A 26,119-nucleotide genomic window follows, 5' to 3' on the forward strand; every position below is an offset into this window, starting at 1 on the left:
AAGATGTTTTTGTGCAAAAACACATAATTGTTTTACATACTGTACATTATTGGAGACCTCTATTCCCAGTCTGATTTCTACAAAGCCCCGCCTTCTGAAATGCTCAGACTGCTTTGATTGGCCAGCTGACCTAGTGCGTTGTGATTGGCCTAGATCAGTGTTCTCTGGTTCTATGTTTGATAGAATAAATCCCTTTGTACAAAACTATGAGCTTTGCAACTTTGCATGGCGCTGTGACCATGGACCACAATAGTCATATCCATGTGATCAGCCTCTATGGCCAAACACACATCCCCAGTTTGATCTAAATCAGATAAAGCATCGGTTCCCAGCAGGAGGGTCGCGGCCCACAAGGGCGGGTCAGTGAGCTCTTTGGGGAGTCGCGTGATATTTTGAAAAGTGTTGAACAGTGAGCATTAAAGGGATTCTATGCAGTTTTTTTTAGCTTAACTGAACAGCTTCAGAGTTATTGAAACGGTTATATGACTTCTTTCGGGTTGAATGGTGGCCGACTTCCTTTACGGCACTGCACACATACACGCCCCCATCCACGAGTGTAGAGAGGGATGGAGTTTGTCACACTATCGTCATGGCTGAGCCGGCATATAAGATGCAGAAAGCATTGTCGGAGGAACAGAGAAAGAGGAAACGGCAAACTGACCGAGCGAGGAGTCAGACACGAGCATAGGCGTAATTTGCGGGTGTTATATGTCCCCATTGAAACATCTCGTGGCACGGATGTACCAATACAAACAAATAAAACATCTCCAGGTAACTCTAGTAGATCATTCATTTCGTTAGTTTGTTAAATAAGAGGCGATCTGAAATGTGTTGTTTTTGAAATCAAGTGACCAAAGTGCTTGTTGCCGCTGCGATCAGTGGCGCGGATACAGTGTTCTGTTGTGACGCGCACAGTCTTCACACAAACGCTCACCTCAATCCGTTGCGGAGAGACTCTAGATTTGTTACGGTGAAATCAAAAAACCTAATGCACAAAAAACGTGTCCCTGCTTGAAATACAACCACTAATAAACAATCGGTTTTGATGAGGAAAATAAACTATACTACTAGTACGGATAAGAACCCAGAGCCTCTGACACACTTGGCAAAAGAAATTTACGACAGTAACGTTAAATACAAGTACTCACAATTGAACACTAAAATTTACGGACTGCTGCTTTAAAGGGACGCCAGGCAGGAATCCCGTTTTTGTTTTAACAGCGACTCTATGGGTCGCTATGGGTATTAAGTAAAAAAAATGTACTTAATTTATATAATGAATATATAAATTATATAGCACCGCTGCAGTGTCGCCCAGAGCCTGCGTGACTCGTCATAGACATAAACAGAGAGAAGTAGCTCCAGCTACAATGTTCTTCCGCAAAACGCATTATTCTGTTAATAAACGCATGTTTATTAATCGCTAGAGTGCCAAACAATAACTGGATTAATAATAAAATTGTGGGTCATAGCCATGGTGTAGAACATGATAAGTGAAGGCAAGACATATTGGCATCATCATCAAAGCTATTCTCAGTTTAGACCATAGAGAGGGATCTGATGTATGAAAATAGGTCTTGTGAAATTTGGATAGTTTTAGCTCCAAGTAATGACATGTAGAGTTGAAGTATTTTGTTTCCCAGAGAAAAAAACGGTGGAAGAAGTACATGAATGATCCTTTATGACTTTATGACGTTATGTTTTTCTCTGCCAGGATTTCTGGTGTTTTTAGGCACTATACTCCTAGTTGATGGATGCATTTGTGCCTCTAGGACTCTACACACAAATCTGCTGTCTAATATTCTGAAAGTACCCATGGTGTTCTTTGATACCACACCTTCAGGACGAGTAGTCAATCGTTTTGCTAAGGTATATACAGGCCCACTTTTAACACTGAACACAATTTTGTTGATATTTGGTATAAAGCCAAAACAAAGATCTACAAATTGCATTGAGTTTTATAATTATTGGGTGTGTATGAAGGCCAGAGACATGCTCATTAACATTCTATACAAAATAAGGGTTCTAAAAGGGTGTTTAAACAGTGATCCCAAAGAAGAAGTATTTTTGGTTCCACAAAGAACCTTTCAGGGATTAGTTCTTAAAGGGGTCATGAACTGGATTATTTTATCATGTTTCCTGGAGCGCCTTATAATGTTAGTATGTTTTTTACATAAAAAATGAAGAAGTGAAGTGAAAATGAAGAAAATGAAGAAATGGTCATAATTTAAAAATAAAAGGCATTTTTCCAAGCCTGATTTTAGCCTCTGATTTGAATGCTCTGTTTGAAGGGGCTTGTCTGTGTGAGACTTGCTGCTGTGATTGGCTGTGAGACTTTAGTGTAAACACCCACTGCTATGATTGGCTGTGAGACTTCAGTTTAAACGCCCACTGCTGTGATTGGCTGTGAGACTTCAGTGTAAACACCCACTGCTGTGATTGGCTGTGAGTAAGGGTGTCACGATCATTGATCGAAATTAATTCACAATCTCGAACTTCGAATAAAAAAATGCAATCGTTGATGCTGCCACGCCCACATGTCACGTCCGTTCGGCGTGCCAAGAGGAAAAAAACATGCGTGTTGAAGTGCTGCGAGTCTATGGTCAACCTCCTCTAACTTACCTACAGCCTCTCAAAAAGATAGCATGGCAACTGCAGATGCAGGAGACCCGTCGACAGAACTTGAACCCCCTCCTCTTTCATTGAAGTCGCAGGTGTGGACGTTTTTTGGATTTCCAGTGAGTTATGTTGACAACGTTTGCGCTTCAAAAAAGCCACAGTTTGCAGACATCCCAAGTCTCTCGGAAGTTCCGGGAGTCTCCTGTATATTGATAGCGGCTCCCTGATGCCCGCAAATTAGTTAAAATCTCCCGGAATCTAGAGCATGAGCGCGCAGGCGAGACAGAAAAAACTGTGCTCCAAACCGTATAGCGCGCGCACGGCAGAGAGGGAGAGAGCGAGAGACCTTGTGTGTGTGCCTCATGAAGCATCCTGATGGGCCGGTTTCGGCTTTAAAAAAAGTAAATGTAATAATCGAGAATCGAATCGAACCGTGACCTTAGAATCGAAAATTTAATCGAATCGAGGATTTGGAGAATCGTGACACCCCTAGCTGTGAGACTTCAGTGTAAACGCCCACTGCTGTGATTAGCTTTGAGACTTCAGTGTAAACGCCCACTGCTGTGATTGGCTCTGAGACTTCAGTGTAAACGTCCACTGCTGTGATTGGCTGTGAGACTTCAGTGTAAACACCCACTGCTGTAATTGGCTGAGATACTTCAGTGTAAACCCCTACTGCTGTGATTGGCTCTGAGACTTCAGTGTAAACGTCCACTGCTTTGATTGGCTGTGAGACTTCAGTGTAAACCCCTACTGCTGTGATTGGCTCTGAGACTTCAGTGTAAACGCCCACTGCTGTGATTGGCTCTGAGACTTCAGTGTAAACGTCCATGTGGCGAACAGGACGGCCGAGGGACGTGAGAGAACGGCGCGAGGCCGGTGGTGCGATTGATAATGAGCAACACCTGTGAGCACACCGGTCTCGCATCTCTCACGGAGGAGCGGAAGCATAAAGGAGGAGCGACGACGTTGATGATCGAGAGAGGAACAGGCCTGTATTTTATTTGAGTTTTTGTTTTTGTATTTGTGTTTTATTTTAGCCAGCAGTCGTCCGCGAGGGGCTGCTGGCCGTTATGTTTATTTTGGGGTATTTTAGGGTGGTGATGGCGCAGTGGATAAGACACATGCCTTTGGTGTGAGAGACCCGGGTTCGAATCCACTGTGAGACACCAATGTGTCCCTGAGCAAGACACTTAACCCCTAATTGCTCCAGAGGCGTGCGACCTCTGAAATATATAGCAATTGTAAGTCGCTTTGGATAAAAGCGTCAGCTAAATGTAAATGTAGTTTGTTTATTTTATTTTAAATAAATAATGTTTAAATGTTCGCCGGTTCCCGCCTCCTTCTTCTCTGAACATTGCTACACTGGTGCCGAAACCCGGGAAGAGGGAGGAACGCGCTGTCAGAGAGTCCTCGCCGCTGTGGGGAATCCGCGGTGCCATCGAGCATGGTGCGCGAGTCGCCGCCACTCGCCGTGGGCCGGAGCCTGATGCCATCCACCGAACGAGGGGAGGAGCAGGGAGCGGGGGACTCGCGGCCATGGACGCTCGAGGCGGTGCGCTGGAGTGAGTTGCCGGTGGGACGGTCGAGCTCGCTGCCGGCCGCCTGGGAGTTGGAGGGGCGGCTGCCGTCCGGGAGGGAGATGAGGAGTCGCCGCCGCTCGCTGTGGCCCGGAGCCTGCTGCCGTCCACCAGGAAAAGGGGAGGAGCAGGGAGCGGGGGACTCCCACTGTCTGCCCAAGGCACCCGAGGAGCCGTCGCCATCCACCGGGCGGCGGAGGAGCATCGAGCCGTCCACCGAGGGCTACCCAGCGTCACCGCCAGGCACCGCGGAGGAGATCGCACAGCTGGTGGGGGACCAGATGGCAGCGCGTTGTGGGAACCGGACCAATTTTTCTTTTTTTTTTTCTCTCTCCCCTCTCTCGATCTGTCGCTCCTCATGCTTCCATCTCCGTTTCCCTCGGCTTGTCGGTCCATACCCCCCAGGGATCGCCGCCGCCGGGGGGGGGAGTGGGCACAGGCTCGTGGGTACCCCCCGGCCTGTGAGGGGCGATGGGGGTATGTGGCGAACAGGTCGGCCGAGGGACGTGAGAGAACGGCGCGAGGCCGGTGTTGCGATTGATAATGAGCAACACCTGTGAGCACACCGGTCTCGCATCTCTCACGGAGGAGCGGAAGCATAAAGGAGGAGCGACGACATTGATGATCGAGAGTGGAACAGGCCTGTATTTTAGTTGAGTTTTGGTTTTTGTATTTGTGTTTTATTTTAGCCAGCAGTCGTCCGCCAGGGGCTGCTGGCCGTTATGTTTATTTTGGGTAAGCCAGCAGTCGTCCGCGAGGGGCTGCTGGCGGTATTTTAGTTTGTTTATTTTATTTTAAATAAAGTATGTTTAAATGTTCGCCGGTCCCGCGTCCTTCTTCCCTGAACATTGCTACAGTCCACTGCTGTAATTGGCTGTGAGACTTCAGTGTAAGCGCCCACTGCTGTGATTGGCTCTGAGACTTCAGTGTAAACGTCCACTGCTGTGATTGGCTGTGAGACTTCAGTGTAAACACCCACTGCTGTGATTGGCTGTGAGACTTCAGTGTAAACGCACACTGCTATGATTGGCTGTGGGACTTCAGTGTAAACGTCCACTGCTGTGATTGGCTGTGAGACTTCAGTGTAAACGCCCACTGCTGTGATTGGCTGACAGCTTTGAATGAAATAGCTAGTATTACAAGTGGAACTCTCTCGAAATCTTTTACTAAATTTTTACTTTTACAGCTATCGAGATTAACGATTCGTGAAAAGTATTACACAAATATTTAGATCTGTTCCCATCACATGAAAGGCAGCAGTGATGAGCATTGAGCAGATGACAGACAATCTATTGATCGCGTGAATGAAGAGATGTAAATACATTAAGAGCTTCGTTGTGCACTGTAACAGCGTCATTGATTTCATAATGAGTTTTGGCAAGTGTCCAGATAAACTGTGTGATTGACAGCTTGGGTGATTGTAAAGGAAGCGTTCTTTGATTGCTTTCTGTATATAATTTAATCACAGTTCAAATAAGATTATTTTTATCCTACTAAGAGAAACAATGTGAAGTTGATCGTTTAGTCACTGGCTTGATTTACTAATGCATAAACGGTATTGAACGATTTTGAAAGATAATCTGTCTGAACTGTCAGAAATCACTGATTACAGATCAGGCATTAGAATAAACACGATTACTTACATGTTTGTGGTGTTGCTGGCAGATGCATATTGTAAAAGTGTGTTTGCAAAGCATGATGTCTAATGCCACTATCCTAGCATTAGGATAGTTTGGAAGGTAATGGTATTGATCCTGTGTCGATCTTTTCTCGTTCTCATGTCACTCTTCACTAACGCTCCAGTGGGCGGGGCCAAAGACGAGGTGATGTAGACGTAGGCGTTGATATTCATCTGTGAAGGCGGTCTTTCACTGCCCTGTGACGTCACAAATCTCCACTTTTGAGATCCTGTCGTTCCCTTTCGTTGTCACTCCGAGTTACGTCGGATGACGACGAATGGGGTTTCGCTTAGAAAGCCTATCAACTTCGAGTATTACAAAACGAGCCAATGGCAAAGAAATGCCATGGGTCTGCGGAATTTGCATGGCGTAACTCCGCCCCACCTCGTGTGTATAAAAGGAGGAAGCCGGCTGCAAGCAGATATGTTTTCGCTTCGGAGCCAAGTGTATTCTTCTCTCCACAAGCCATCTCTGAATTGTCAGCTTTACAAACGAGTACCTCGAGTGTTGGTGTGACGGCGATCTACGGCGAGAGCGTGCCTCCTGCTGATCTGTTGCAGTGGTCTGCCAGTCGGTGCGTTTCTCCCCGGGTGCTTCAACACTTGAGTTTTCTCTCACTAAAAGAGCTTACACGTGGCACGTCTTTTTAAAGATGTCTCGCCCGTGTACTTCTGGTTGTGGCAGATTGGTATCGGACTCTGATGGGCACGAGCGTTGCATAGTATGTTTGGGCATTGATCATGCTAGAGCAGCGCTCGTGGATGACTCATGTTCTCTCTGTGGGAACATGACCATCGCGTCATTACGGTCGAGACTCAGTGAACTCGTAAGAGTGAGAGTCCCCTCATCCACCCCCCGTCCTGCGGCTGGTGGCCAGGGTGACCTGAGGGTTACGGTCTGGAACAAGGCGCCGACTATGTGTCCGCGACCCCAGCCCCCCTCTTCTAGTGAACTGCTGATTCCCGCGGGTCTACCCTCTGGTGGCCCGCGTGTTTCAGTTGAAGCTACAGAGGAAGATGCCATGTCTGTTGCAGCATCACTAGGCGGGTTTGACTCTTCTGGAAGTGAGGGCTCGTCACAGCTGCCACCTTCCGGTGTGCATATGGCTGTGCTCAAGTCTGATCCGGAGATGACGGCCATGCTTTCCCGGGCAGCCGCGAGCATCGGACTTGAGTGGAGGCCTCCACCCTGTCTTGAGCGCTCGCGGCTGGACGATTGGTTTTTGGGTAAGGCCGCCGACCCTCGTCCTCGGCAAACCCCAATACCTTTCTTCCCGGATGTGCATGATGAGATCTCGAAGTCCTGGAAGACCCCCCTGTCTTCTCGGGACCGCTCGCTGGTCTCATCCGCCTTTCCTCCCCTCGATGAGGCAGCTGCCCGTGGGTACACTGGGCTTCCCCCGGTTGAACGCTCTGTTGCCATGCAACTATGTCCTCAGAGTGCTTCTTCTCGGGGCGAGCATAAGCACCCATCCAAAGCCTGTAGATTTTCGTTGACCCTGGTGGCGAAGTCTTACAGAGCGGCGGGACAGGCGGCTGCTTCACTGCATGCTTTGGCCACTCTGCAGGTCTACCAGGCCCAGATGCTCAGAGACATGCACGAGGGTAGGACAAACCCAGGGCTCTTTGATGAGCTGCGCGCCGCGACCGACCTTGCTCTCCGGGCGACGAAGTTTACCGCGCACTCCCTGGGTTTGGTGATGTCCACAGCTGTGGTCCAGGAGCGACATCTGTGGCTGAACCTGGCTGACATGCGGGACGCCGAGCGGACCCGTCTGCTTAACGCCCCCTTGTCCCAGGCCGGCCTCTTCGGCGGTGCAGTTGAAGACTTTGCCCAACAGTTTTCAACTGCCCAGAAACAGACCGAGGCCATCAGACACATTCTGCCCCCCCGGCCCGCTGCTGCCTCCACCTTGCAGGCCGGGCAGACGCCTCGACCTGTTTCCCGCCGAGGGCGCCCTCCTGCGGCTCCCGCCCCTCCCGCCCGGACCACGCAGCAGCCTCCACCCAGGGCCGGTCGCGGAGGAGGCCGTAAGAAGGCGCCACAGCCCTCTCCTGCCCCGCCCCCCGCTAAACGCCGGGCCAAGCGGCGCTCCTGAGACGGGCTGCTCAGGGATGATGGTTGTTTCTCAGGAGGTGGTAGCAGGACCACTCCTTCCCCCGGTGGAGGGCCGGGGGAGAATCTTTTGTTCTCCACTCCCCGCTGCTCACCCACGGGTGGGCAGCACCCTAATGTGGTTAAAGACAGAAACAATCCCCTCTTTCCTGAGCTCACAGAGTTCTCGGGCGACACAGAGCGCCGCCCACAAGCCGTGCTCTCCTCGCCCCACTCTGTCCCAGAGGCGGTTGACACGGCGTGCCGTCCACGGACCGCTTCGCCCCTGTCCCCCTCTGTCGCCAGACCCCTGGCAGAGCAGGCCCCCGCGGGACGACCAGCCTGGTCCTCCCCTGGCCCCCTCTGCCAGGGCGCGGTTGCTAACTGTGCCCCCACTCCGGGCCGCTATGCCGTCCACATCTGGGCCAGTTACTCCGCTTCGCTGCCCCTCCGGGGGGGCGCCTGTGGCTCGCATGATCCCGCTGGTTCAGTTCCTGGGAGCCTGGCTAGAGCTTCCCCGTCTGTCCCACTGGATCGCGCGTACCGTCAGGCTCGGCTATGCGATTCAGTTCGCACGGTCTCCTCCCCGCTTCAGGGGAGTCCGCTCCACGTTGGTCGGTGGCAATGCCCCTATCATGAGAGCAGAGATTGCCACCCTGCTGGCGAAGGGTGCAATCGAGACTGTCCCTCCAGCCGAGATGAGGTCCGGCTTCTACAGCCCCTACTTCATTGTCCCCAAGAAAACCGGTGGGTTACGGCCAATCCTGGACTTGCGCGTGCTGAACCGCTCCCTTCACAGGATGCCGTTCAAGATGCTCACCGCCAAACGCGTTTTCGAATGCATACGGCCCCAGGATTGGTTTGCAGCGATCGACCTGAAGGACGCCTACTCTCATGTCTCCATTCTTCCTCGACACAGACCGTTCCTCCGGTTTGCTTTCGAGGGGCAGGCATACCAGTACGCGGTTCTCCCTTTCGCGCTAGCCCTGTCTCCTCACATCTTCACGAAGGTCGTCGAGGCAGCCCTTGTTCCCCTTCAAGAACAAGGGGTTCGCATCCTGAGTTATATCGACGACTGGCTGATCCTAGCTCACTCTCGAGATCAGGTTTGCGAACACAGGGACCTAGTGCTTCGGCACCTAGCTCGTCTGGGCCTTCGGGTCAACTGGGAGAAGAGCAAACTTTGCCCCGTGCAGAGGATCTCTTTTCTCGGTATGGACATCGACTCGGTCGCCATTTCCGCGCAGCTTACGAGCGAGCGCGCGCAGTCACTGCTGACTTCCCTAAGACAATTCGAGGGCAAGAGTGCGGTTCCACTGAAACTCTTTCAGAGGCTCCTGGGGCATATGGCATCTGCAGCCGCGGTCACGCCGCTCGGATTGCTTCATATGAGACCACTTCAGCTTTGGCTTCGCGACCGAGTCCCGAGGTGGGCATGGCAACACGGCACGCTCCGAGTACCAGTTACTCCGACCTGCCGTCAGTTCTTCACCCCGTGGGCGAACCTCAGTGTTCTCAGGGCGGGTGTCCCCCTGGCACGAGCTTCCCGGCATGTTGTTGTCTCAACAGATGCCTCCACCACGGGCTGGGGCGCCATGTGCAATGGACATGCTGCTGCGGGCTCCTGGACAGGACTCCAGCGGCTGTGGCATGTCAATTGCTCGAGTTGTTGGCAGTACGCCTTGCCCTGCACCGCTTCCGGGCGTTGCTCAGGGGTCAACACGTACCAGTCCGTTCAGACAATACCGCCACTGTAGCGTACATCAACCATCAAGGTGGTCTACGCTCCCGCCGTATGTCACAACTCGCTCGCCACCTCCTCCTATGGAGTCAGAAGCATCTGAGGTCGCTTCGAGCTATCTTCATTCCCGGAGCGCTGAACTGTGCAGCCGACGAGCTCTCACGGCTTCGGCCACTCCCTGGAGAATAGCGACTCCATCCCCAGTCGGTTCAGCTGATTTGGGACCAGTTCGGGGACGCGCAGATAGATCTGTTTGCCTCTCACGACTCGACCCATTGCGCCCAGTTTTATTCCCTGACCGAGGGCACACTCGGCACGGATGCTCTGGCGCACAGCTGGCCGCAGGGCCGCAAGTATGCGTTTCGCCCAGTGAGCCTTCTTGCGCACACTTTGCGCAAGGTCAGGGAGGACGAGGAGCAGGTCATTCTGGTTGCCCCTTACTGGCCCAACCGGACCTGGTTCCCCGAACTAGTACTCCTCGCGACAGCACCTCCCTGGCCGATCCCTCTGAGGAAGAACCTTCTTTCTCAGGGACGGGGCACCCTATGGCACCCTCGTCCCGATCTTTGGAGCCTCCACGTGTGGCTCCTGGATGGGACGAGGCAGGTTTGAGTACCCTACCACCAGCGGTGGTGGCTACCATCACTTCCGCTAGAGTGTCGTCCACGAGACACGTCTATGCGTTGAAGTGGAACCTCTTCGTCAACTGGTGCTCTTCTCACCGAGAAGACCCCCGGAGATGCTCGATCAGCGTTGTGCTTTCCTTCCTTCAACAGGGGTTGGAGCGAAGGCTGTCTCCCTCCACCCTGAAGGTCTATGTTGCCGCCATTGCCGCACATCATGACCTCATCGAAGGTAAGTCGGTGGGGAAGCACGACCTGGTCATCAGGTTCCTGAGAGGAGCGAGGAGACTAAATCCGCCTCGCCCTCCTCTAGTTCCCTCTTGGGACCTCTCAGTGGTTCTAACTGCCCTGAAGAGTGCTCCCTTTGAGCCCCTGCAATCAGTCGAGCTTAAGTTCCTGTCTATGAAGACAGCGCTCCTGGTTGCACTGGCCTCCATCAAGAGGGTTGGGGACCTCCACGCATTCTCCGTTGACGAAGCGTGCCTGGAATTTGGGCCGGCTTCCTCTCACGTGATCCTGAGACCCCGGCCTGGATACGTGCCCAAGGTTCCTACCACTCCCTTTCGGGACCAGGTGGTGAACCTGCAAGCGCTGCTCTCGGAGGAGGCAGACCCAGCCTTGGCACTGCTCTGTCCAGTACGCGCTCTCCGCGCCTATGTAGACAGAACGCAGTGTTTCAGGACCTCAGACCAGCTCTTTGTCTGTTATGGTGGGAAGCTGAAGGGAAAGGCTCTCTCCAAGCAAAGGTTGTCTCACTGGATAGTGGACACCATTGCTTTGGCATACCAGCAGCAAGGTCGACCGTGCCCCCTTGCTGTGACTGCCCACTCCACCCGGAGTGTGGCGTCCTCTTGGGCTCTAGCGCATGGCGCCTCGCTAACAGACATCTGCAGAGCTGCAGGCTGGGCGACACCTAACACATTCGCCAGATTCTATAATCTCCGAGTGGAGCCTGTGTCCTCTCGTGTACTCGCTTCAACCAGCTAGTACCGGACCCGCTCAGGTGTCTTCGCTTGCTCGCCATTCCACTCCACGGACTGGATACGTGCGATATTTTCCTCAGGTGAGCTTTCCCGAAAGCCCTGAGCTCCTCCAGCACTCCTGACGTCGGCGCCAGTGTCTATTGCCTGTGCGTCGGCTAGGTGCCTCCCGTGTGCACGGTCCCTCCTCTGAGCGACCCCCACATGTGTATTTCCACTGTAAGCCTCTCTGAGCATGTGTCTTTCACCTTGCCACCCCTGGGGTTGAAATATTCCACCTGCGGCTGGACACCCCAGTGTTTTCCATATGCTTCCTTCGGGTCATATGTGTATTCTCTAAGTCCCCCCCCCCCCCCCCTCCGGGCTGGCATTAATTGCATACGTCCCCTAAGCTTGGGATATGCTTCCCAGTGTACCTTGGTATTCCTGTGATAGATGGAGTCCTTTGTCCAGGCTGACAGGGATCTCGATTTACGCAGGGCACTGGTAGACAGCTGAGAAGGTGGCGTGATTAGACTGGTAACCCCATTCGTCGTCATCCGACGTAACTCGGAGTGACAACGAAAGGGAACGTCTACGGTTACGTATGTAACCCTCGTTCCCTGAGTAGGGAACGGAGACGTTACGTCTGCCTGCCACTTTCCGCTGTACCGCGGGGATCGCCTGAGCTCAGTCTTGGCTCCTCAGCGAAGAAACATATCTGCTTGCTGCCGGCTTCCTCCTTTTATACCCACGAGGTGGGGCGGAGTTACGCCATGCAAATTCCGCAGACCCATGGCATTTCTTTGTATTTTTTATAGAATAAAGAAACCTCAACTATCAAAAGATCATGGAAAATTTTAATTCTCAGTTCATGACCCCTTTGAAAGAACCATTATTTCTTATTGCGAAGAACATGAATAATTGAAAGAACCTTTTGTACAATTTAATTATTTTGTACAATGGATTGTGTGGATGTTAAATGTTCTTCATGGAACCATCAATGACAGTAAAAAAATCATTTTTGATTGAAAAATGTAATATTTTGTTTTTTTAGAATTTTTTTCAGAATGGTACGAAATTAGGTAAATGTTTTGACACACACACACACACACACACACACACACACACACACACACACACACACACACACACACACACACACACACACACACACACACACACACACACACACACACACACACACAAAAAAAAATCATGGACATGATTCAAAAAGTTTAAATGGTCCTGAAAAGTAGTCACACTTCTGCTCCTCGTGGTAAAAAATGAGCACATTAAAAATCAAACTATTCTAATGGAAACATTCTGCGCTCAAACCAAATATTACTGATTTTTTTTTATAGATATTGTATCAACCTCAAATTTGGAACACGGCTTATTTAGATGTTCTCACAGTTTTAGAGTTAAACATGTTTTGGAAAATATTTATTACCTATAATATTTAAAAAAGTATTTTTGTGCATTTTTCATAACAATATACTTACTTTACTTCAGCAATAATCTGACAAGTGTCATCTTTAAAAAGAGACCAAACTGTGTTCCAAAGCATTCAAGATTTAGGACAGTTTAAATTGAAAATTTCATTTTCTATGATCAAAAAGTATTTTACAGATTCATATAAATATAGCAATGTATTTGGAATGTAAACGCATCCCAAGACTATGAAAATTACGAAATCTAATAAAAAACCCAAATATATATAAAATAGACTTTTTTCCCCCTATGATTGCTGTTCTTTGCCTGTTCTTAAACTGAAATATTGTTTTTTCAATTTGGCTTATATTTAGGATATCTTTACTGTGGATGAGTTGATCCCGATGTCCTTCACATCCTGGATTCTCTGTCTTCTCGGAGTTCTAGGGACCTTGTTTGTCATCTGTCTGGCTACTCCAATATTCACTGCAGTTGTTGTACCAATGGCTGTTATCTACTACTTTTTGCAGGTAAGACAGCTAACAGTAATGCTAAAACAAATAAACTGTATTCTTTGGAAACTGGGTTTTTAAAAACTTGACAACATGTTTTTCGCACATATAGTAAGTAAAATAATAAAAAAATTGTCTAAACCCGCTTCCTGTATTTCAGAGGTTCTATGTTGCTACATCCAGGCAACTCAGACGACTGGATTCTGTGTCTCGATCTCCCATTTACTCTCACTTTGGAGAAACGGTATCAGGCCTCTCTGTGATAAGGGCGTATGGGCATCAGCAGCGTTTCCTAAAGCAAAATGAGGACACCATTGATCAGAATCTCAAAAGCGTCTATCCTTGGATTGTTTCTAATAGGTCAGAATTGGTAGTATATACTGAGCTTTTCGTCAAGAGATTTATCTGTGTTTGCTCCTTAAGCATCTAATGTTGCTTGTTGGATTTCAGGTGGTTGGCCATGCGGTTGGAGTCTCTGGGGAATCTGGTGGTGTTTTTCTCAGCGTTGTTTGCTGTAATCTCTCGAGACTCTTTGAATAGTGGATTGGTTGGACTGTCCATCTCATACGCCTTAAATGTAATTTTGTTTTTGATTTTGAGGTGCTTGTGAGTCAAACAACATTGCCATTAAGTAACACTGCTTCTTATTAGGTGACGCAAACTTTGAACTGGCTTGTGAGAATGACATCAGAATTGGAGACCAACATCGTCGCTGTGGAAAGAGTGAGCGAATACACAGAGATCAAAAACGAGGTAGAGAATTAAATCATTTTCATGTGTCAGTTTCTGGATTAATGTCCTAATAATTTAATCTCCCAAACATTATGAACTATAAACGAGCCAAAAACTACATACAACTACAATATTTGTGTCTCCAGGCTCCGTGGATTACCAGTAATCGTCCTCCTGACGACTGGCCCTCCGCCGGGAATATTCGCTTTGAAAACTACAAAGTTCGATATCGGCCTGAATTGGAGCTCATTCTCCATGGAATCACATGTGACATTGAAACCACAGAGAAGGTTAGACACATCAGATTCTTAATATCTTTTATATTAAAAATGCCATTGTGAAGTGATTAATGGTATTATACACTGATCATTATTATACAAGACTTAAAGGGCTCTAGTTCTGTATCTACCTTGGTTGTGTTTGACACAGTTGGGTTTTTGGAAGAAGCGATGACTCAAATGGAAAGTTCTGAGAAACACTGTTGATTTTTGAAATCAACCAAACAAACACGCCCCTCCCTTCATTGCTCCAGACCCAAAGGGTATCGTTATCGTAGCTGAAGTGAAGCAAAATAATGCTTTATGAAAAAAGCAAAGATGTTTCTCTCATAATTTACTCACCCTCAAGTTGTTCCAAACCTGTATGATATTATTTCTTCTGTTAAACAGAAAAGAAGATAACCATAGTATTTTTTTCCTGTTTCCCTACCTTCCCAGATTGGGATTGTTGGTCGAACTGGTGCGGGCAAATCTAGTCTGACGAACTGTTTGTTTCGCATTACTGAAGCTAGTGAAGGTCGAATCATCATCGACGGTATTGACATCTCCACCCTGGGGCTTCATGACCTCAGGAGTAGACTTACCATCATTCCACAGGTGCGTTGAGTACACAACATGTTTGTGAATGAGGCACGGTGTCGAGTTAAAACAAATGAACTCGTTTAATCTAGATTAAAATGGCTCATTTGAATTCTGCCGAAGGCATTCAGAATATGTGTGCTACCCAAATAATGACTAAAAGTAAGTCTTTGAGAACGGGTAATGTATTCTCCTCGTGATAGTTCGCCTCGCAGGTAGTTTGTAAGATGGGGCAGGGTTCGTACACCTTTTCCAAGGTCAAATTCAAGCACTTTTCAAGCACTTTCAAGGTCCATTTTAAAGCCCCTTCCAGCACCTTACACCATTGTAAATTACATACCAAAACATAGTCAAACTCATTATTTAGTGTTTTTTTTTATCACATTAAAAAAGATAATGCTATAAACAGGCAAAATTGTGTTTCGTAATAGCAGAAGGATCAGATATTTAAGCAAATCACAAGTTTTACTTTTTCAAAATGTATCACTGTCTAAGTAGATAATGCCTATGAATAATACTTTTCATTATATTAATGTCCAAATATTGCTTCCCAGATAATATTATTTTCAGGCTGTAAAACTGAAGAAATTTCAAGGGCTTAAAATATGAAGAAATAGGATTTGAACAGAAATATTTTACAGGCGTTGGTTTTGGGACACATTCTTGATATAGACAAGGTTTGAACAAAATATGAGATAGTGCAACAACAACCTGTAATTCAATTTTAACCCAGAAGACTCTAACACTGACACTGAATTTACTGTGCAGTGTAATGCATAAGGCCATCCTCAACCTTACAGGCTACTGACACTCCATCTGACACGATTTCTGGTCAGCAATCAAGATTGTTGTTATGCACTGGGCTAACGTTTGCAGGTTTTAATTTGCGGGTAGTTAACGTTACTGTGCGGTAACTATGGCTATGTTCACTGCATCCACAAATGAACGTGCCATAACGGACATCCAATACTATTACATTATCTCACCAAATTTCAGTCAATGGCTGTTTACACCTGACCACTTCATGCGTTTTCTGTGATGGGATAGCTATCCGATCGTGAAAAGACCAGGTGTAAATCTCCTCCGAAACGCATTCGAGACGGATTTGAATCCGATCGCTCAAACCAATTTCAGGAGGGCCGCATTCCAGACGAAACTGGACAAGAAAAAATGGACAATGCATCTGGTTGTTGAAACCACATATGTGAATTTAACTCCTCCCAAAAATGCTAAGAGTAATTAGCTTAGTAATGAGTAGAACTACTACAGTAAACTAATTCTGCATTCCACAAGGTGCAAACAACCTTAGTCTTGTCGAGGTTTCCATTGGGAAGCTTATTAAAAATACATTTTACAAACCCGGCGGCTTCATAGCTGCATCCATGTTAGTACGTCACGTTTGATGTGGTAATTTCACAGTAGGCATACACACACACACACTCACAGGTTCGGCTAGGTATACATCCGCGCTAAAATATCAAGGTGAAAGCAGTGAAAGTCATCATAGCTTGCGTAGTATAGACCCAGCTCCAAACCCAACTTTGAGAATAGATTAACGGCGATATTTTTTTTATCACCCGATAAGAGTCTCACGTTAACACAGCACGTTAACGCCGATAACGGCCTACCCCTAGTTATTTTTATATTTCAGCATAAACTGGTAGTAAACAATCTAGCTAACATTTATAATTAATTTACAGCTGAAATATTGAAGGGAGATGTAACAAAGTATCTATCATAATGTACTTTATTAGCATTACAAAAATATCATCATTGCTGTTGTTCATAAATCTTATCTTGGCTTAAATTTGCAAAATCGTTGTTGAATCGTATCGATTTGCTGTCTACTCAAAGATTCACAGCACTTGTAGCCAGAGATGGGCAGTATTTTAATTACATGTATTTGAAATATGTATTTAATTACTTTTGAGTATTTTGTAATTTGTATTTTCCCTAACAAAAACAATCAAATGTAATTTGTATTTAAATACTTTGGGAGACTGTATTTTGTATTTCAAATACTTAAATACTTATTTAAATAGGCCTATGTCATTTTATTTTCATATACAATAACGTCTCAGGTTACGTTTGTAACCCTGGTTCCCTGATAGGGAACGAGACGTTGCGTTTGAGACGCTGCGTTTCGTGAAGCACGTGTAAAATCAGTCCAATGGAAGCCCGCTACGACATAGGTGACGTCATAGACCAGGAAACTATAAAGCAACCCTGAAATCAGACCGCGATAGCTTCTGAAAAACCTGAAGCAAGTCGATAAGGGCATGCAGGAAGTATGGCAGGCAAACGCAGCGTCTCGTTCCCTATCAGGGAACCAGGGTTACATACGTAACCTGAGACGTTCCCTTTCAAGGGAACTCGAGCTGCGTTTGAGACGCGGTGGGAACCCTATACCCACTACGCCATAGTGACAAATGCCCGTTCTGTGTGAGGTCCTGCGCACACTAAGAAGCAAGCAACCTCGCCCCAGGAGTGGAGAGGTCAAGGTCATAAAACCTGACAAATGTATGCGGAGAGGACCATCCTGCCGCATTACACACGTCAAGAAGGGAAACTCCCGAAATTAAGGCCATAGAGGCCGCCATACTCCGAGTAGAATGGGCCCGCACAGCCATAGGTGAAGGCTGTCCGGCCGCTTCATAAGCCAATGAAATAGCCTCGACTATCCATTTACTCATAACCTGCTTAGATGCAGGGCATCCTCTCTTGAGTGACCCAAAACAAACAAATAGTTGCTCAGATTTACGCCACAGGGCAGCTCTGTGAACGTAGGCATCTAAAGCCCGGACTGGACATAACAGGTTAAGCTGTTCCTGGTCAGGGGTATTAAAGGGTGGAGGATAAAAGGCCTGCAGCACTATTGGGCCCCCAACATTCAGTGGGACCTTAGGAATATAACCCGGCCTAGGGGGAAAAAAAATGCCTTCACCATACCAGCTGCAAATTCCAGACATGAAGGAGCAACCGACAAAGCATGTAAATCACCCATTCTCTTGATAGATGAGATAGCAAGGAGAAATAAAGTCTTTAGAGTGAGGAACTTTTCAGAAACCTCCTCGATGGGCTCGAAGGGAGCTAAAGCCAGACCCTCGAGTACAATGGCCAAGTCCCAAGCCGGTGCTCTAGAGTGCAGTGCAGGTCTCAACCTCAATGTACCACGGAGAAAGCGAGTAATTAGAGGGTTTCTCCCAATAGAAGTACCACCCAGAGGGGTGTGGTAGGCAGATATAGCCGCCACGTAAACCTCTAGGGTGGAAGGAGATAACCTGGCCGAGAAACGGTCTTGCAGAAAATCAAGAACTGAACCAACAGGGCAGTTAACAGGATCTAACTGACGTTCAACACACCACGTGGTGAAAAGTTTCCATTTTAGCGCATACAGCCTTCTCGTGGAAGGAGCTCTGGATTGAAGAATGGTTTCTACAACATCGGTCGAAAGACCGGTCTCCCTGAGCCTGGCCCCCTCAGAGGCCAGGCCCACAGTTTCCACAACTCCGGCCGAGGGTGAAATATCGTGCCCCCGGCCTGAGACAGGAGGTCCACCCTGATTGGGATCTCCAAGGGGGAGCCGTCCAGAAGAGACACCAAGTCCGAGAACCAAACTCGGGTCGGCCAATAAGGGGCTACTAGAAGCAGACGAGCCCCTTCTCGGCGAACCCTCTCCAGAACCCCCAGAAGCAAAGATATCGGGGGAAAGGCGTACAGGTGCAGCCTCGGCCACACCTGCACCATAGCATCCAGACCGAGAGGAGCTGGGTGCGTTAGAGAGAACCACATGGGACAATGGGTTGAATCTGATGATGCAAAAAGGTCTACCTGAGCACGACCGAACTTTTCCCACAGGAACTCCACCACTTTTGGGTGAAGTCTCCACTCCCCGGGCCTCAGCCCCTGTCTCGACAGAATATCTGCTCCCACATTCTGACGCCCCGGAATATATACCGCCTTGAGCGACAGTAACTTCCCCTGGGCCCATAGGAGGATCTGATGGGCCAATTTGCAAAGGTGACGTGACCTCAGACCCCCCTGATGGTTGATATAGGAGACCACCGAAGTGTTGTCTGTGCGGACCAACAAGTGATGGCCTCTCAGGTCTGGCAGGAAATATTTGAGTGCTAGAAATACCGCCATCAACTCTAAACGATTTATGTGCCAGGAACATTGATGGTCCTACCACAGACCTTGCGCCGAGCGGCCACTCATGACCGCCCCCCATCCCGTGAGGGAAGCATCCGTCGAAAGCGTGAAACGTCGACAAGGAGCCCCCAACACTGGGCCCTGGGCGAGGAACCAAGGTTTCTTCCACAAGGCCAAGGCACGAAGGCATAGCCGCGTGACCTTGATCTTGCGGAACGGATTTCCCCTCGGATGAAACCCCTTGGTCCTGAGCCACCACTGCAGGGGTCTCATGTACAGAAGGCCAAAAGTAATAACGTTGGACGCAGCTGCCATGAGACCCAACAGTCTCTGAAACTGTTTCACAGTGAGTGACTGGCCTAGTTTCACATTCTTTGCGGCTGTGAGAATCGCAGAAATACGAGCAGGAGACAGGCGTGCCTGCATTGTGGTCGAATCCCAAATTACACCTAGAAAAGTGGTCCTCTGAGCAGGGAGGAGCACACTCTTTTTGGTGTTTAGCCGCAACCCCAAACTCTTTATGTGGGACAGAACAGCATCTCGATGCTGAACTGCCATCTGCTCTAACATCTGCGGCGAACCGGCAGGGAACAACCGCATTGACCATTCTACAACCCTCCTCAGAGGATTGCACGGGGACGCTGACACCTCGGCGCCCTGAAGCGGCGAACCGGCAGGGAACAACCGAACTGGCAGCGCTGCGACCCTCCTCAGAGAGTCGCACCCCAGAGGGCGCCGTTAGGAGAAACGATTTCTCAAAACCGTCCCTCTTTTTTTGTTTTTTTTTCATTCGACAGGACTTCTTGTCTAAGCTTTATTAGAGATGACGACAGTCCTCAGATCTTGCCTACCTCTAACTAGCTTAGTTCCTACGACCCTCCTCGGAGGATCCTAGGAAAAAGCAGGCACCTCGGCACCCTGAAACAGCGAACCGGCAGGGAGACCGAACTGACTGCTCTACGACCCTCCTCGGAGGATCGTATGGGGACGCTGACACCTCGGTGCCCTGAACGGCGAACCGGCAGGGAACAACCGAACTGGCAGCGCTGCGACCCTCCTCAAAGAGTCACACCCCAGAGGGCGCCGAGGAGAAACGATTTCTCAAAACCGTCCCTACCCCGGAGGGACCACCCTTAGAAGCCTGATAGCTTCGGCATCAGGTCTTCTTCTTTGTACTCTATGCCAGTTTCAGGAACATAGATTGGTGAGGAAGAAACCTCTGGAGCGCCGCTGAAAGGTTTTGTTTTCTTGAAAGCGGAGCGTCCAGAAGAACAGACATTTTAATCTTTCTTTTTCTTTATTTTTATATCAGAAAAACGTATACATATAAACATATATATATATATATATATATATATATATATATATATATATATTCTCGAATAGAGTCAATGCTGACATCCTCACATTCATCTATGTCCTTAAATACTTTACCCACCAGTACTGCCTAATAAAATTTATTTATTTTTAAAGATGGCTGGTGGGTAACGTCGGGGTTAAAAATGATGACGCCGACTCGGGAGAGAGAAAGCTCGCAAGCGTCTCTATAATCCAAGGCACTGTCATACCATGATACTTAATACCCATAACATTACTCTAGTTAGACGTTTGGGTATTAAACACATGAAATAGAAACCGGTTTATTCCACGATCTCGACACCTCAGTGTGGAGATAGGGAAAAACCAGTAGTCCCCGAAGAGGAGGCTGAGATACAGAGTTTTCCTGTTTTTTTAGATATATTTCATCTAATAAACTCTTTTTATTTTCACTCTCATAATGTTCAGCTGTCCAGTAAATATTTAACTAGCAACAGCATTAGAAAAGCCTCCTTTTAAAAGCTCCTCTTTATTCAACAGAGTTATGAGCTGCCTATTTATTGAAAAATCAAACATCTGCCTTTTTCTTAATATTTTTATTTGTTTTGTTCACTTTTTCTTAACAAAACACTAACGATACCAATTCCTCAGAACTGGAAATCGCAGCACACTGGATCTGCAGGTGAAAGCTGAGATAGGGCGGGGCCCGTCCCAACCCACGCTGTCAGATCCGATTTTGAACCCCAAAATGCGAGTCGCCGCCGTGTCTAGGCAACAGCGGGACCCGCGCGGGGAGCGCAAACCTTACCGTCCTCCTCAAAGAATGATCGGCGAGAGCAGAGCGTCTTCATAGATAGACTCATACAATGCTCACAATCAGCCCCCTCGAGGACTGACTGAGCATGCTCCACTCCCAAACAAGCAACACAAAGCTGATGTGTGTGTCCCCACCCGTATATAACGAGGGCAGGGAACAACACACCGTCTATAATCTTGCTTGCTCGCCATAATAATGATAGATATATTGGGCTTGACAGTAAATAGACAAGGACAGATATACAGAGAGCACTTGCTGAAGGTGCAGAAGCTATCGCGGTCTGATTTCAGGGTTGCTTTATAGTTTCCTGGTCTATGACGTCACCTATGTCGTAGCGGGCTTCCATTGGACTGATTTTACACGTGCTTCACGACGTAATCACGCAGAGCGTTCCCACCGCGTCTCAAACGCAGCTCGAGTTCCCTTGAAAGGGAACTTTAATCACCAGGCTTAATAGGACTACCAAATAGCCTCACAATTTTTGGGCAAGATGCAAGTAAATCACGTGACATGTTCTTGTTGGATCCATTCCATCGTGCGATCAAGATTAGAATAAAGAAGCTGTTTTTTGTGCTCATTCAAACTGCTTTAAGGTAAAGTATCTAGTAAAATATACTATCAGATATGCGCGGATCGCAGTTAAAGGATAATTCCGGTATTTAACACTTTGAGTCTGTTTTCTAGTTTGTTTTGGATGAACTAGAGTGGTGGATACAGAAATGTTGACGATGGGTCCTGTCTCGAATTTTTGACTCTTTTAGAATCGCCTCTAACCGCTTCAGAGTGGCTGTCTACCGGCATGCACAAACATGTCCTTAAAACAACCCTTAACGTTCCTTTTCAAAACTGTGCAACTCATCGATTGAATAGTGGTGTTCGTTGATGTTCCAAAACAAGTAGCGTAGCGAAATACAGTTTCTGTCGTGTTTTATTGGGTATTTTGTAAAATCGCATTGATTTCTGTCGGAGGACTCATTGCTCGTTGATATTACTGCGCTACCGGTAACGGAAAAGGGGCTGTTTACATTTGGTTGTAGTCTTTTCGCTCGGTTCTCCGTCTCTCAGAAGGCTAGCGTGAGCAGAGCAACTGTGCTCCCGTACGGCAAAGTGGTTGTTGCCATCAAGTGGTCGGGAGTGTGCTAACACTTCAGACTCAACTATCGAGCAGAAGTTTATACGCGGTTGTGAGGCTATTCATTTCCTTCTCTGTGGGCCTCGAGTCAGTTAGCGTAGTGTAATAGCGTAGTGTTACGTCACACGTAGGCTCAATATTGGCCGACGCTGGTCATGTGTGTGATGCGTGTGACGTACAACACAGAAGCGCTGCGCTGTTACACTAGTGAACTCACTCGAGGCCCACAGAGAAGGACATCAATCTGTATTTTGTAATTTATTTAAATACATTTGATGAGTAAGTATTTGTAATTTGTAATTAAATACTTTTTGATGTATTGGTGCCCATCTCTGCTTGTAGCTATGTTTACATGCACACCTTTTGTGTCCATCGGAATTAAAACATTCCGATTGGTGAATCCAAACGCAATGTTGACATGAACTCTAAATAAAGCGATCGAATTGATGTGCGCATTTATATGTGACAGACATGCTAAGCATCATAAACAAATAAATTAATTGTAAAGCAACATCTGAGATTGTCCCGAAATGCTAATAAACGAACGCTTTATTCTAGGACCCAGTTCTCTTCTCCGGAACTCTGCGGATGAACCTGGACCCTTTCCTGATGTTTAGTGATGAGGAAATATGGAACGTTCTGGAGTTGGCTCATCTGAAAGATTATGTGCAGGGTTTGCCGACAGGACTTCAGCACGAGGTCTCGGAGGGGGGAGAGAACTTAAGGTTTGTGAGCTGAATAAACGTGAACATGTTCATATGCATTAAACACATGTGCTTTGAATGTACATAATTCAAATGAGTGCATCTTGAGGTAATTCAAAATTGTAGTGATTAAATTAATCGTAATACTGATACTTTTCAGTTTGTTTAGATTTTAGGAATTGTAGCACAATAATAATGAGAGTTAGCTACAGCTAATCCTCTCATCGTGTATCTTCTTTGGTCAGGCCATTTGAATTAGAAGTAGTCACAGTGTCTGTTGTGTTTCCACTGGGTGTCCACTAGATGTCCCTTCCTTCCTGTCTCCATTCATCCTGGAACCACATTTCCCATAATCCTTGTTTGTTCCCATCACTTGTGATTGCACCAAGCTGTTCCCATTTATGTTGTTAGTGTCTGTGCATAAATACCCTGTCTGTGTTAGTTCATGTCATGGAGTCATTATTGTGTGTCACTCGTCTACTCTAAGGTCTGGTTTCAAGTCTGTTCTCGTTTTTGTTCTTGCTTGTTTTCTTTATTTGTTCTCTGACTGATTAAATAGTTTTCGACACTGGCATGGATCACTACGATTCTGATTATTTGGACTTTGACTCTTGCATGGATGACGATGATTTGGATTGCCCTGATTACCAGGTTGCTGCGTTTGGATCCACCCATTTATCCGCTAGCGATTGTGACAGAATGACTCTGTCTACAAATGGATCCAGCAGCATGAACATTTTGCAGGCTTTTGCGTTTGTGGTCCGTCAAAGGGAGGAGGCCACAATGCTCAGGTTTCCTAAAGATCTTTCGTTCAACGACAGAGAGTCTTTTAGAGGAGAGCGTCAGGCCAGATTTTCGGGGACCTGTGGAGCTCGCAGAGGAGGAAGTACTAGATGTGAGCCCCGGACCCAGTCTATACTTCGGTCCTCCTTCGACCACGTTTCTGTGATGCGCCGCCCAGAACACAGAAACGTGTGGCCCTGTCCCGTCCTGAACCTGCACCTCGCCAGAAGGGACGACGGAGGAGGAGGAAGACTTCCCTTCTCTCTAACGTTGGTTCTAACACAGGTCGTCCCCGAAAAGGCCGCTGTCTCCTTGGAGGTCGTCCCCGAACAGCCCGCTGTCTTTCCGGAGGTCGTTCCCGAACAGCCAGCTGTCTTCCCGGAGGTTGTCCCAGAACTCCCCATCATCAGTCCTGCCATGGCCAGAAGGGCCGTGTTCCTTTTTTATGTGGTGGCAGTTCTGCAGGCATGGAAGAAGCAAATGAGTTCTGCTGATCCTGAGACTGTTCTCGTCACGTCTGCCGATTCGGAGACTGTTCACGTCACGCCTGTTGACCCAGAGACTGTTCATGTCACGTCTGCCGATTCTGAGACGGTTTGAGTCACGTCTGCAGATCCAGAGACTGTTCACACTACGTCTGCCGATCCAGAGACTGTTCACACTACGTCTGCCGATCCAGAGACTGTTCACGTCACGTCTGCCGATTCGAAGACAGTTAAAGTCACGTCTGCCGATCCAGAGACTGTTCACGTCACGTCTGCCGATCCAGAGACTGTTCACATCATGTCTGCCGATCCAGAGACTATTCACATCACGTCTGACACGGCCAGGAGGGCCGTCTTCCTTTTTTATGCATTGGTCGTTCTATATGCATGGAGGAAATATATGAGTTCGATCCAGAGACTGTTCACGTCACGTCTGTCGATCCAGAAACTGTTCACGTCACGTTGGTCGATCCAGAGACTGTTCCAGTTCCTGAGCCGGTGTCTGTTCCTGTGCGTGAGCTGGTGTCTGCTCCTGTGCCTGAGCCGGTGTCTGTTCCTGTGCCTGAGCCGGTGTTTGTTCCTGTGCCTGAGCTGGTGTCTGCTTCGGTGTCTGTTCCTGTGCCGGAGCCAGTTTCTGTTCCTGTGCCGGAGCCAGTGGCTGTTCCTGTGTCTGTTTCTGTTTCTGAGCAGGTATCAGTTCCTAGTCCTAAGCCGGGGTCTGTTCCAGAGCAACCGATGTCTGTTCCTGGGTGGATGTCTGCTCTTGTTCCGTGGTTGCCCGAAGGGACGTCTCCGCCATGGCCGCCCGAGGGGAAGTCTCCGCCATGGCCACCTGAAGGGAGGTTTCCACACTGGCCACCTGTAGGATTGTCTCCGCCGTGGCCGCCTGATGGGTCGTTTCTGCCCTGGCCACCTGAAGGGTCGTCTCCGCCGTGGCCGCCTGATGGGTCGTCTTCGCCGTGGTTGCTCAAGGGGACGTCTCTGCCCTGGCCGCCCGATGGACTACCTGCTCCACCCTTGCCACCTGAAGGGTCGTCTCCCCCCAGGCCGCCCGATGAACTGTCATCCCCTGTGTCCATTCCCTCCCACGGTCCTGGCCCTCCGTCCCTCCCCCTGATTCCCCACAGTTCCGCCTCCCTCCTGGACTTTTGTCGAGTTTTTTTTTTTGTTATGGAGCGTCTGGTAGCCGCTCCGTAGAGGGGGGGTTATGTCACAGTGTCTGTTGTGTTTCCACTGGGTGTCCACTAGATGTCCCTTCCTTCCTGTCTCCATTCATCCTGGAACCACATTTCCCATAATCCTTTTTGAACATGAAAAAGGGAGTTGTTCTCTATAATTGGTTCAGTTCTAATTCTCTAGAACTGGTCTCTCAACGCAATTGACACCATCTTCTCGACGAGAAGCTTGGGTTTGGGGGAACCTGACTGCCCTGCCGGGACTTTCGCGGATGGCTACACGATGGATGCGTGGGAGAAGTGGCGGGTCGTGTGTCTGGCGGCTCTTTCTGTGGAGGACGTTGAAGATATCTAACTACTCGGAACCATGATAACAGGTCTTCTGGGATTAGGCATCGCCCTGGTTTATCGAGGAATTAAGAAGACGGTGACAGCTGTTCAAAGCCCCAAAAGGCTGCCCGTCATGATTGAAGTGGTGGGCAGAGCTGTCAGCACTCAGACTGGGTCTATGAACCACAATATGGATAACATCATGAAGAAGCTCACAGCGTTGCAAAGGCAAATGGATCGTTTCAGAGACCAAATTGGACCAGGAGAATAGCCTGTGTAAATTGCATGCGGCTACTCGCCCGAAGACTAAACAATCCCATTCTTATCTGTTTCGGCACCCCTTAACCAGCACTGGCCTTGGCCAAGGTCGCTGTTGGAACAATAACTCTCCCGG

General features: G+C 48.2%; 1 protein-coding gene across 1 annotated transcript in view; it reads left to right on the forward strand.

Annotated features, from left to right (window-relative positions):
* The window catches only part of LOC143745437 (ATP-binding cassette sub-family C member 2-like), a 79,988-nt gene that overhangs the window by 51,940 nt on the left and 1,929 nt on the right, over positions 1 to 26,119 (forward strand). The window contains exons 23-30 of the mRNA XM_077237533.1: positions 1,715 to 1,869; positions 13,104 to 13,259; positions 13,402 to 13,601; positions 13,692 to 13,818; positions 13,893 to 13,994; positions 14,120 to 14,263; positions 14,690 to 14,848; positions 22,807 to 22,973. Of these exons, the coding sequence (XP_077093648.1) occupies positions 1,715 to 1,869; positions 13,104 to 13,259; positions 13,402 to 13,601; positions 13,692 to 13,818; positions 13,893 to 13,994; positions 14,120 to 14,263; positions 14,690 to 14,848; positions 22,807 to 22,973 (1,210 nt within the window). The remainder of the gene's footprint in view (positions 1 to 1,714; positions 1,870 to 13,103; positions 13,260 to 13,401; positions 13,602 to 13,691; positions 13,819 to 13,892; positions 13,995 to 14,119; positions 14,264 to 14,689; positions 14,849 to 22,806; positions 22,974 to 26,119) is intronic.

Source organism: Siphateles boraxobius, unplaced genomic scaffold, assembly GCF_051911475.1.
Source record: "Siphateles boraxobius isolate OS27281-9 unplaced genomic scaffold, OSU_SipBor_1 204, whole genome shotgun sequence".
NCBI classification, from domain to species: Eukaryota; Metazoa; Chordata; class Actinopteri; order Cypriniformes; family Leuciscidae; genus Siphateles; species Siphateles boraxobius.